The sequence below is a fragment of the Thamnophis sirtalis genome, unplaced genomic scaffold (assembly GCF_051295495.1).
Source record: "Thamnophis sirtalis isolate CommonGarterSnake01/CBP01778 unplaced genomic scaffold, rThaSir2_p1.2 scaffold_1, whole genome shotgun sequence".
In the NCBI taxonomy this organism is placed as follows: domain Eukaryota; kingdom Metazoa; phylum Chordata; class Lepidosauria; order Squamata; family Natricidae; genus Thamnophis; species Thamnophis sirtalis.
Window position 1 is genome coordinate 64,651,616 of NW_028261381.1, and position 12,859 is coordinate 64,664,474.

Genomic DNA, 12,859 nt, shown 5'->3' on the forward strand with positions numbered 1-12,859 from the left:
AATCTGGAATAAGCAGAACAATGCTGCTGACTTACAAAAAGTATGCTTATTTTTCAGCGCATAAAAGCATAAATGGATTTGTGGAAACATCTCTTCTTTCTATTCTTTTCCTTTTATTTCTGATAAATCAGCAGTAATTGCAGTTACCACTGTGCTAAAATGAAGGGCTTTTTGGGGGGGGGACAGAAATAGTATAAGGCATTCCAATTCATATTCAGGGTGAGATGGGAAGAAGACAAATAAAACTATTCTTTACACTTTTTAGCTGCCACCTCATAAGGATTTAATTGGAATCCATATGTTAAACTTGGTTCTTATACTCATTTAAGATCCTTGTGCTGTTGGGCATCTTGTGTGTTCTTTCCTTGGAACTCCAGTACATTAGATATACATGTGTATATCCATATGTGGGGGTGGGGGTGTGCATGAGCATTAGGCCTAAAACGGGGCATGGGGGAGTGCGGTGGCCCCCCCGCATCCCATTTTTGGTCCTAGAAGGCTGCAGGGAAGCCTACTGGGCCCAAAATGGGACAGGTGTGTGTGTGTGTTGTATGCACATGCGTGGGGGAGTGCAAGGGGGGCGCATGTGCATGTGCAGGGGGTTGGGCATGGAGAGTCGCATTTGCACTGCTTTTGGCACGCAAAGAGAAAATGGTTAGCCATCACTGGCATAGGATATGATGAATTGTTTCTTTTTAAAGTGATGCATACATAGTACAATTCCTCTGTGTTTAATTAAAGTAAATCGTCATTTTTAGTCTGTTTTTCCTATTTCTTTATTATATATCAGCCATCTCCTTCTCTCCCAGTATTTTTCTCTCTGTGTCCTTCTCTCAACTACATCCCCCCCCCAACACACACATACCTTTCTCTCTGTTTGTATATGTGTATGTGCAACTTTGAGTCCGTGTTGACTCTTGGCAATTGCCTGGACAATTATACCTTTCTTAATAGAATTTCAGAAATGGTTTGCCATTGTCTGCTTCCTCGGGCTGAGAGAAAGAGTCTGGCCCAGAGTCACCCAGCTGCCTTCGTACATATAGCAGAACTAAAACTCAGTCTCTCCGTTTCTAGTCTAGTGTCTTAACCACTACACTAAACTGGTTTCTTGTAAGGGAGTGGCCATTTAAACCTTTTATACACATTCAAATAAAATAATAGCATAATCTGTCATCCCAAACACAATTCAAAGCCTGCTTTCATAATAAGTAGTCATACATGACAGCCATGGTAAATAGAAGGGCACCTTCTGTTTTGGAGAAAAAGCAATAAGAAATGAACCCTGAAAACAGCAATAAATCTCAATAACATTACACATTCCTCCTCTGTATCATGCTATGAGGAATAAATTTATTAAGAAATAGCAAAGGATTAAAATAACTTATTTGGAAAGGCTCACATTCTATATGTACATAGCAGAAACAATTCTGTTGAACAAAAAGAATGACAAATTATATATAGAATATAAATTATAGGTAATCCTCGATTTACGACATCAATTGAGCCCAAAATTTATGTTGCTGAGACATTTGTTAAGTGAATTTTGCCTTCTGACATCTTTTTGTTTGCATTTCTCTGCGTTAAGAACTTGTCTCTTTTAATTCTTTAAAATGTGAAAATTACATACTTTAAAAGTTATTATTCACAATATATAAATCTACTTATAACTCCAAGCAAATATGACTAATTTTGTTTTTGTTTTATATACAATAATGCCAATGATGATTTGTGTCTAGTCATATTCTTCTGAATTTGAATCAGAAATCTTACACAATATTTAGAGAAACCAGCTAATTAACAATTACCAAGAACTCTGTTCATTTAATCTAAAGAAATTTCATCTTGATTACAAATAAAACAATTTAATTTATCTTTCTTTAGAGTCTCTGAATCTTAATAGTATGGATTAATTGTAAGCCTCCTTTTCAGTTGCTTTACAGTTTACCTTCCCTTAATTTCACAGATTGGAATATTAAGAGTTGGTAAGAAGAGGCAACAGTTAGAAAAGATTAGTGCCACGTCACAGTGGCTGAAGGGGGAGGTTCTGTACAGTATCTGATATTGAAATGCAAAATTGCTAATTCACAAGTAGCTTTGGGAACAAGCAGAAGCCATTGAAATTAGCAGATTATAAAGATCTGTTCCATCTTGTCAGCATTCATGTACCTGAATGAACTTTGCTTTCTGTAAATTCCAGCTCTATCACAAAACATTTGAATGAAGATCAAGGGGACTTCTTTCTTGGTTGTGACTTAGCAGCTGCAGCAAGCACAGGTTCTTAGTTATGGCTACTCCACCACTTCATGTTTCTCAAACCAATAGCAAGTCAAAGGCCTCCTTATCCATCTCACAAGGACCAGAGATGTTGGTTTCTTTTCTGGGTTTCTTGATGCAAGGCAGACTTTTAATTCTCTCTGTGCCTCTTACGTTACACTTTTTATTTCGTGATGCGAGAAGAGTTTCCAAGCTGTGGCAAATTTGCATAGAACGTGGAGTGTTAAGGAAATTTTTCACAGCTAATCACAGAATGAAACAATTGGGGCCATATTGCCTTTGTTATGAAGAATGAGTAAATTGCATTTGAAATTGACTAGAAAATTCTAGAGCTTTCTTGCCATTTATTTTTTTCACAAATATTTGGCCATGTGCCCACTATTGGACATTGTTTGCAAGGCGTCTCACTATAAAAAAGCATTTCCTCCCCATCACCTTTTTCAAGGCTTCCTTCACTTCTTTGTTTCTCAGGCTATAGATAAGAGGGTTCAGCATGGGGATAACAACAGCATAAAAAACGGATACCACCTTGTCATAACTGAGAGAGTGAGTGGAGCTTGGTTTCAGGTACATGAAGAAGAGGGTGCCATAGAATATGATCACAGCAGTCAGGTGGGAGGCACAGGTGGAGAAAGCTCTGTGTCTACTCCCAGAGGAGTGTTTTCCAAAGATGGCGCACAGAATGTAGACATAAGAGACGACAATTGTCAAAAGAGAACTACTTAAATTAATACCAGACAAGACTAAAAGCTGGATTTCTTTAGGACGCGTGTCAGAGCAGGACAAGGCTAATAGTGGAGGGTCATTGCAGTAGAAATGATCAATCACATTTGAGGAACAGAAAGAGAGTGTAAAAGTTAATGCTGTTTGAACCACTGAGCTCACAAAACCATAGAGATACACAATGGTCACTAATATGGTGCACAACTTCTTCGACATAACAACAGAATAAAGCAATGGGTTGCAGATGGCTACATATCGATCGTAAGCCATGATGGACAGTAAGAACAATTCTGTCATCACCAAACCATCGAACATGTAAAATTGAATAGCACATCCGGTCAAAGAAATGCTTTTCTTTTTGGCAAAAAAACCTGCCATTGCTTTAGGAGTAACAGTGGAAGAATAGCCAGCATCCAAGAAAGACAAATGGCTGAGAAAGAAGTACATTGGAGTATTCAGCTGGGGATCAATTTTGATCAATAGGATCATCCCTAGATTTGCACTCAATGTGATGATGTAAATAATCAAGAACAGGGCAAACAGAACTACTTGCAATTGTGGATAATCTGTGAGTCCTGAGAAAATGAACTGGGTTACTTGGCTTTCATTTTTCTCATTCATTTATAGTATTTTTCAATTTTAAAAAAACCTGTCAGAGAAAGAAGGGAAAAAGAGCAACCCAAAACAAACTGGAAAAAAGAAGATAAACATATAGTTATTTAACTTTATTAAATAAATTATTTAATTATCTATAAATTATCATAAATGCAATAGATTAAAACAGAACAAATTCCAAATTCTACTTTATATTTTTAAACATTTAAGTTTACATTCAGGATTGTGCATGTTCAGTAACTCTGAAATGACCCAATAATCCAGTATTAATCTTTATTATTGATCAGTTGAAAATTTATACCAAACTGAACACAGTTTTCTTGAGCAAAGTTCATTGGAAGAAAAAAAAGGACACATATTTTAGAAAAGTATATATTGTAGCAATTAGAAAGAAAAGGAATCAGGAACAATGCTGATGTGGCAAACACATCTTCTCAATCCTTCTCTTGCTCCAGAGTTTGTAAATGTAAAATTACACAAGTTTTATGACTATCATGGCTACTGTTAGATTATCCAGGCTCTACATTTTTCTATTACAAAAGCTTGCTTTATAATAAAATCATTAAACAGATGTTCTGCCTTCAGCTATTGAAATTCTGTTAAATAAATTTCCTACTTTGGGAAAATGAATAAAGTAAACAGATGTGTTGCTTCTTACAAGTTAGAATAGTCAAGATTTCATTTTCCACCAATCACTGGCTGATACACATATCTTAGCGAGACTTACCTGTCTTAAGCAGTGTAAATTCCATCTGAAATGATGTAGTGGAATAATGCACAGCACAATAATATACTGCAATTACATCTCATGGGTGTGATCTTTTGTATCCTCAAGACTGATGAAACTCAGCAATTAAACTACACTGGGCATCAGGTTATTTTTCTCAGCTCCCTTGGAATTTCCTATTTGTCCTTGTTGCTGTCAAAAGAGCCTAGAACTTGATAGATGCTTCCTTGGTAGAAAAATAACTATTGGAGGTGACAATTTAAGTAAGTGGTACTTAATCTTTTTCACCCTCTCTGTTATTCCATTGGGAGCCCCTCACCAAATCAGCACTCCAACTTTAAGATGCCAAAAACATTGAGCATCCTTTTATTCAGAAATTAAATTATTACAGCCTCCCTATGTGAGGTTTTAAACACAGTCATTATGTCTATCATTTCAGTAAAGCCAAAGGGTATTTCCACAAGGTATTATTTTCAGTCCTTCTAAAAAGTTGAAAGTATTGTTTCTATCTGTCTCAGTAGATAGAAAGGAGGAGCATGCTCCATTTAAAGAATGTCTTATGGGTCTTGGAAAGAGTGGCTTTTCTGGTGCAGAGCCTGCCCTCTGGAACACCACACTTTATCTGACCTCGACATTGGCTCTTTCTTAAAGACATGGTTATGCCCCAGAGCCTAGAAGTCATAACCTTTGCAGACCTTAACAATTGCAAATGAATGAGTTAATGAGTAAATATATCTTAAAGAGCAATTAAGAGAGTCAGTTTAAGTCACTAGTCTCGAAACCAGGAGGCCATGAGTTCTTAGTCCCATGTCACAGAAAGTCAGTTTGATGACCTTGGACCAGCCTCTCTCTCTCAGCCCTAGGAAGAAAACATGGCAAGCCACTTCTGGAAAACCTTGCCAAGAAAACGGCAGGGATTATCTAGGTAGTTGTTAGAAGTCAAACCCTCCCATCATCATTGAAAACATTTTGGTTTTCAGAAATCAAAGTATCAAGAATGAAGTTCTCAGAGGTTTGTTCCAAAGAGAAATAAATTCTTAACTGAAAAATGGCAAAATGGATGACTAAAGCTGATTTTCTTTCAGAAATAATTGCACCTGATGTATGTCTCTCCTATTCTAAAGTGAATGATACGGGTGACCAAGCTATTTTGGAGTATGAGGGTTAACCTTCAGGTAAATTTATGTGAGACTTTATTTTATTAGGCACCAGGTTTTCCCAGATCCATGAAATACTATGCTCAGTCATGTCCTCATCCTGCAGGGTATTGAGTGGCTGGACGCAATGCATTATTGCATTTAACATATATATCTTGAGGGCACAAACTGGGGAAGACTGATAAACTATGTTAATATGAGGAGAAAAAGGATTCTTTTATTATCAGCATAGAGAAAATTTCATCTTACTTTTAAATATGTAATACCCTTTTTCTACAGTTAGCTCTTTCTTTAAAAAAATGCCATAGTATATTAATGTTGTGTAACTACTGTTAAAAAAGAAAGAAAGATACAGGACAAGATCTGGAATGGGAAACATGATAAAGTTGAAAAAGAAACTCAGTGAAGACTTCCCTAAGAAAATCCCTGAATTCTTCATTCCATTGTAGAAAGTGGTTACAACCGATTCAGTTTATCTCAGGGTAACATCAGTCATTGGTGGAAAGATAAATCAGTTAGCTGGTAGTGACTTTTCTAATGGCTTCTTTTACCTCCTTATTTCTCAAGCTATAGATTAGAGGATTCAACATGGGTATGATTATTGTGTACATTATGGAAATTACCATATCCGTATCCTGTCCAGATTTAAGATTGGGATGGATATATGTAAAAGTTCCAGTTCCATAAAGTAAAGCCACTGATGTTAGGTGAGAAGCACAGGTGGAGAAAGCTTTACGTTTTCCCTTCATCGAGTTGATCTTCAGGATAGCAGATAAAATGCAGAGATATGAAATAATAATGACTGAAATAGAGGTCATTGCAACTATTCCTGATGCAAAGACAGACAGAGATTCTGAAAGGTGGGACTCAGAGCAGGAAAGCTGAAAAAGTTTAGGGATGTCACAGAAGAAATGTTTGAGGATGTTACATCCACAGTAGGATAATCTGAATATACACGCTGTCTGTAGCACTGAATTTGCAACACCAGCTGCATATGATCCTGCAACCAGACAGTTGCATATTTCTTGGGACATAAAAACAGGATACAAGAGAGGGTTGCAAATGGCCATATATCGGTCAATTGCCATTACAGCCAAAAGAAAGCATTCAGTAGTCACAAAGGCAGTGAACAACCATAGCTGAACAACACAGCCTGCGTAAGAGATGCTTTTATGATCTACCAAGAAGTTCACTAGCATCTTGGGGGCAATCACTGAGACGTAGCAGAGGTCAGTGAAGGATAAATGGAGGAGGAAAAAGTACATGGGAGTGTGAAAGTGGGAGTCAGTCCTGATCAGCACAATAAGGCCGAGGCTTCCGGTCACAGTGAAAAGATAAATGGCAAGAAACAGAAAGAAGAGAACCATCTGCATGTTGGGTTCATCAGTGAATCCTAGTAGAATGAATTCTGTTACCATTGTGTAGTTATTCTGCTGAGCCATCTTTATTGAATCAGGTCCCTGGAGAGAAAAAAGATAATCAAATCAAACAAAAATATAAATTAAGTATTTGTTGTATGATGATTACATTTTTGTTTGCATTCATAGGTTTACTTTGGTTATGCTTTAATAATATATATGGATCAAGAAACCCATAACCTTTTCCCAAACATAAAGGCTCCCTCGCTTTGTTTTATCTGTCCCATTAACGCTGACAATCCGTATCATATAAGAGTAGTATTTCATCCAGCAGCATAAAGAGGCTACAGGAAAAGGGGCAAAGAAAGTAAACTCATGGTTTATCTCCAGAAAGTAGGAAAAAAGTGGAGAAAACCTTTATAAATTGCAGATAATATGAACCTTTGGTTTGACATGGCATCCAGATCCAAATACTGAGCTTTTCTAGCTTCTGTGCTGGCTACATGATACGTAAAAGTGTTTGCAGTGAGAACTTCCAGGATATGCCAGGTGTACTTGGCTCCCAGTGTCTACGCACTACTGAGAGAGGTGGGTAGAACCTCTTTTACCTCAATGCCTTGATAGGGACCCAACTTCCAAGGCAGCACATTTTCTCACTACTGTGTTCTATGTGTTGCCTTGAGCACTTCATTACTGCATAAGTTTTTTATTTATATTTGCTTAATTCATTAATTAATTTTTCAAATTTCTGAATTTCCCATCACATTTACAGTTTCAAACAAAACAATATAGTTATATAAAAGCCATAATTAAAAACAAATCTAAAAACAAAATTAAAAGAGAGTTTTAAAAAAATGACAATTGCAAAGTTAAAAGGGAGAAGGAGACTCTTTAACCCACCCATTACTTTCAGGATTGAAATACCTCCAAACAAGTTGGTAGAGTCAGGTCTTGATGGTCTTCAGAAAGCCTAGGAGAGTGGGGACCTGTCTTGCCTCTGGGGACAAGATGTTCCATACCACCAAGATTCCAAACTTCCATCTCCATTGAAAATGTGTGAATCTATCCATTCATAAATCCCATCTCCATACTCAAAACTTCATTGACCAAGATATGCAGTGAGGGACTTGAAAGAGGAAAGATTGAATAAATGGAGGCATAGAGGAGATTTTTTTTGTCATTCTGCCCTTGACAAGGGTCCAGTTTTCACTAAGCAAAATAACAACCCTCCCCCCAGGTTAATCACTGTCCTTGTTCATCACATTCATGAAGCTATCCCCTTTTGTTCTGCAGAGTGCAATGTTATTGGCTGGGGTCAGACACTGAACTTTTTTTATATTTATATTTACGTCCAAAACAAATGCATTCCATTATCATTTGAGGCACATTTGAGGGACATGAGGCACAATCATTCTCTGTTTTAGAATGTAGGACCAGAAGGGCAAAATACATTCTTAGTCAGATTAAATAAAGAAGAAGGTAGGATGAAGTATTGTTTAGGGAAGCTCAACTAAAGAAATTTGTCTTGTTCTGTGTCCTAACAGAATGGATGAAAAAAAACACATTTTTCTTAATTGCCATCATTTTTATCTTCTTGTGGCTATCTTATTAGCAGTACAAAATCCTACACCAATTAAAGCTTAACTAACACTGCTTGTTTTTATAGCTTTTATACTGATTAAAAGCTGTTTTCTGATTACATTAGGTACAAAAAATATTATCCATTTTTTTTTGCCAGTGGTTATTTGCAATGTTATATCAGTGTTTTCTAAGTTCATTCCAGTAACAGTTTTGACATAGTTAAAAAAGTTGAATCTTGGAGTATGACAATTAGTGCATTATTTCTGCTGTGAAGTCATTCATGACACAAAATTTAGGTTCCAGTCATTTCTATGTTGTCATCGTAGATGAATTGAGTATTAATGCCTTTCACCGAAGAGAAGAAGGTTGTGTTCTAAAGGTTTCAGATGATGGATTTTTTTCATTCAATTAAAGCTGACAGACAAATGAGATCTTTAAGAGAAGTATATTGTAGCAAGTGGCCATCCATCTCTTTTTTCTCTTGAATATTCCCCTAAATCACTTTGCAGATGAAATTATAACCTTAATCTTTTCGTCAGAGTTTAACTACACATGATAGACTTAAGATAGATTTAATACCTCCACTATAAGTAAAGCTTGTACCCTTATTGATAGACATGAACATACTGTACTAGAGAAAGTTGACCATGGTACAACCTCACACACACACACACACACACACACACACACACACACACACACACACACCAACAAAATTGTTTAACAAATATAGTTTTAAAGAAATATATATATATATATATATATATATATATATATATATATATATATATATATATATATATATATATATATTGCTTGTACACATCATATGTTAATCTCTAAATTTAAACTTTTTCCTTTTTCCCTTTGTAATTAAATATTTATTTGTTAGAAATATTATTCAACTTACCAAAGTATTGCACAAAAATGGCAGGCATAGGAAACACAAGGGGTCTGTCTACAGTTTTCCAACCACAACGAATAGATTGATATAGCCTCATTGCATGCAACATTTCAAAAGGGTATCAGCATATTTTATTTGTAGAAAATCTAAGATACCCTGGGGGCACAGGCAGTGTCTTTAATGGATTATAATAAGTCCCATTGGCAAAGCACATATTAGACAACAAAATTGTCTATCTTTTGAAAAGTTAGTGTGAATTGTCTAGATATAGTTTGCATACAAGATCCAGATGGCCCACTAAATGTATAGGATATTACTTTTTGACAGCAAGTGTGAGATGGTTTCATATATCCCACTAAAACATGGCTTGTTTTAGCCCTGGGTTCTTGATCAAGCAATAGTGATGGGTTCACATGTAATGTCATGACATTAGTCACGATTTCCAAGCCATGTTATTTGGGTTATTTGCAGGACCACTTATCTCTGATCATTTCTGCCTATTCCACAAAAGCTTGCAAAGCAGGTACAATTCCTTCCATCCCTGATTCAGATTCATGCCTTTTTAGTCACTCATCTCTCAAGATGTGGATACACCCTGTTAGCTTTTTGCTAAGCCTTGAAATTTGGCTATTTTTTGGGGACCGAGAAGAATGTTGAATGAACCTATGTGTAATATAATGGTTGAGATTATGTTTGTGGCATGGCCTTGGTTTTGTGGGATTTTCCCTTGTTTATTTGATTGGTTATTATCTGTTTTCCATTTTTACTTCAATGTACATCTCCCAGGGTCAGAACTGTGAACTGAGCAGCTATTTAAATTGATTAAATAACTAAACAAACAAAAAACAAAAACACATTATATGTATAATGTGCATATTACAGGGCATGAAATCAGCAATCACACAATGTCTGGTCTTCAAAGAACGATAAGTAAATCTGCAATCCTGTTTTAACTAGAGCAATCGCTACTGGATTTATTTCTGAATAGATGTGTATACCAAGTAAAGGTTTCACTTATACAACAGACCTGCTCTGCCTAGAAGGGCAGCTGCCTAATTAATTAAGAAGGGCAGATAAAGTGCAGGAAGATGGACAACAGCTGAAAATTAAATCATTTGGAGTAGACCAAATCCTATCCAGCCTGCAGGCTACGGCTTGTCCAATCCATGGCCTGCAGGCCTGGATAGCTAATAATGTGGCTCCACAACCTTTAATGTTATTAGATGTTTTTAGTGATTTTTTTAAAAGTGACATTATATTACATATTTTATACCGTATATACTCGAGTATAGGCCGACCCGAATATAAGCCGAGGCACCTAATTTTACCACAAAAAACTGGAAAAGTTATTGACTCGAGTATAAGCCTAGGGTGGGAAATGCAGCAGCTACCGATAAATTTCAAAAATAAAAATAGATACCAATAATGCCATTGCCCATTGAATAACATATACAGCCTGCCTGTGCCCATTAAATATACAGTAGCCATTGTAAAAATTTGCTCTGCATAACAAATTATTATCACACAATACCGGTGTATTCAATGAAATACTTCACTCACCTCATGATGCTGATGTCCCGCTGTGATGATGATGTCCCGCCTCCTATGACACACGGCACAGTGATTCCTATCATTGGATCACTGTACCAGAGGAGGTGGGACATCACTATGTGGCTGCTTGCCATAACAAGGAGGAGGTGGGACATCGTTGCAGAGCGGCAGGAGGGGGAGGAAGGGGAATCGTAAGATAGCCCTGCATTACATTAGAACGTGAGGAAGGGGGATGGTGCGGTGCACGCTGCGCGGCAAACTGACACAGAGGGAGGGGAAACTCAGGGGCGCTGGGCCATTCACGAGCGTCACCCAGCGGCATGGCCCCGCCCCTTTTTCTCCTCCATTTCGGGCAAATTTTTCACTGACTCGAGTATAAGCCGAGGCGGCTTTTTTCAGCTCAAAAAGTGGGCTGAAAAACTAGGCTTATACTTGAGTATATACAGTAAGTGGCCTAAGACAATTCTGCTTCACTCAATGGTCCCAGGCAAGCCAAAAGGTTGGAAATCCCTGCTATTTAGCATCCTTAATTTCTGTTACTCTATGAGCTGGAACTGGTGTGCAAATAATCTTGAAAAAGGAATGCAAGAATCATTAAGCAAAATATAGCTCAGTCCTGGGAAAGGAAAATCAGAATGATCTGAGAAACAAAAAACAACCCCACCTTGATAATGTTTGCTATAAAAGGGGCAGAAGGATCGTTTTGCAAACTTTAAAGATTCTTTTATTTCACCTTACCACAGCACAGTAGCATTCCTGAAATCCTTGCTCTGTTTCCTGACCTGGCCTGCTTTGAAGGGCTGACAAGAGCCCAGGTATACGCTAGAAATCAGCATAGATGGGCCAAGAACAACTTTGCTTAGTCACTGGGTCTGCTTATTATTAGAAAACTAAAAGGAGAATGCGTGTTATTTGAAGTCGGATTTTCAGAAAAGAACTCTTTTTGATGAATGAATTTTAAAACCCTGGATTTAAATACCCATAGCCTTTACAACACCTACATCAGTTCTTCTGAAACAATGTGATCTCCATTGCCTTACAATTGCTAATGCTTCTTGCAAATGTCATCATCTCCTGACAAGCAAAAATATTAGCTATGTTTTTCCCAGGCTGATTAGTCTCATCTTAGATTGGGCCTTGTGTTCAAGTGTTCAGTCCTGGATACAATCTGAATTAGAAAAAAACCCCGCTATTATATTGTTGGCATATTCTTTTCCGAAGCCTTCTGGATGCTCTGCCAAGTGCTAGTCTTCATTTTACTTCTAGACTGTTAGTTTACTGTCCTAAAAGGGAGAAACTATTCACCAATATTTTCCTTGCTCATGCCTTGAATAATTTTCTCCATCTTGCTGGGGTTAAATCAGGATGAGCCAATACAATGAAGCGGAAGCAGAAGCTAGTGCGATGGGAAAGTTATAAATATTGTGGTGCTGAACTATAAGGAACTGTCAAAAACTCTTCCCCGGAACTGCTAGAACCGCTGCCTGTTTTCTGTTACCATTCTTGGTAGGATTACAAGAGCCCCATGTCATGTACTTAATAAGTACATGAGCTTAATAAGTTCCCTGTTTGTGAAGGAAATATTCCAGAATAGACTGGGCCATTTTATTGGTGATGAAGATAAGATTCTTCTCTAAAACTTTATAATTAATTAAGCATTAGCAATCGTATTTTCTGGAAATAAGATGCTAGAATATCTACTGGAAATAAAAACATATAAAAAAGAATGTTGTTCCTTGATGCTCACTGAATCTTGTTTGCTTGCTGATGTTTGGTTACCCAACTAAGTAACATCATCAGTGCTATGATGATGCTACTTTGTTGGGTAACAAAATCACGGGTGGTGTTCACTTACCTTCCCTACTGGTTCACAAATGTGAGCGTGTGAACACGACTGCACGTGCCACCTCTGCACATGTGCTCAGCCTTCCGCGCATGTGGTTTTGGCTAAAAAATGGGCCTAAATGGG

The 12,859-nt window shown here is 37.2% G+C and overlaps 2 protein-coding genes across 2 annotated transcripts; both read right to left on the reverse strand.

Moving 5' to 3' along the window:
• Positions 1 to 1,893: 1,893 nt before the first annotated feature.
• On the reverse strand, positions 1,894 to 3,618 carry LOC106543796 (olfactory receptor 5AP2-like). The gene is made up of 2 exons (XM_014059875.2): positions 2,710 to 3,618; positions 1,894 to 1,932 (listed from the first exon to the last, which is right to left on the reverse strand). Exons 1-2 carry the CDS (start codon positions 3,616 to 3,618, stop codon positions 1,894 to 1,896), a joined length of 948 nt encoding a protein of 315 aa, XP_013915350.2.
• Positions 3,619 to 6,011: 2,393 nt separating this feature from the next.
• Positions 6,012 to 6,938, reverse strand: LOC106543795 (olfactory receptor 5G9-like). Its single transcript, XM_014059874.2, has one exon. The coding sequence runs from the start codon at positions 6,936 to 6,938 to the stop codon at positions 6,012 to 6,014; it is 927 nt and encodes a 308-aa protein (XP_013915349.2).
• Between the last annotated feature and the right edge of the window lie 5,921 nt (positions 6,939 to 12,859).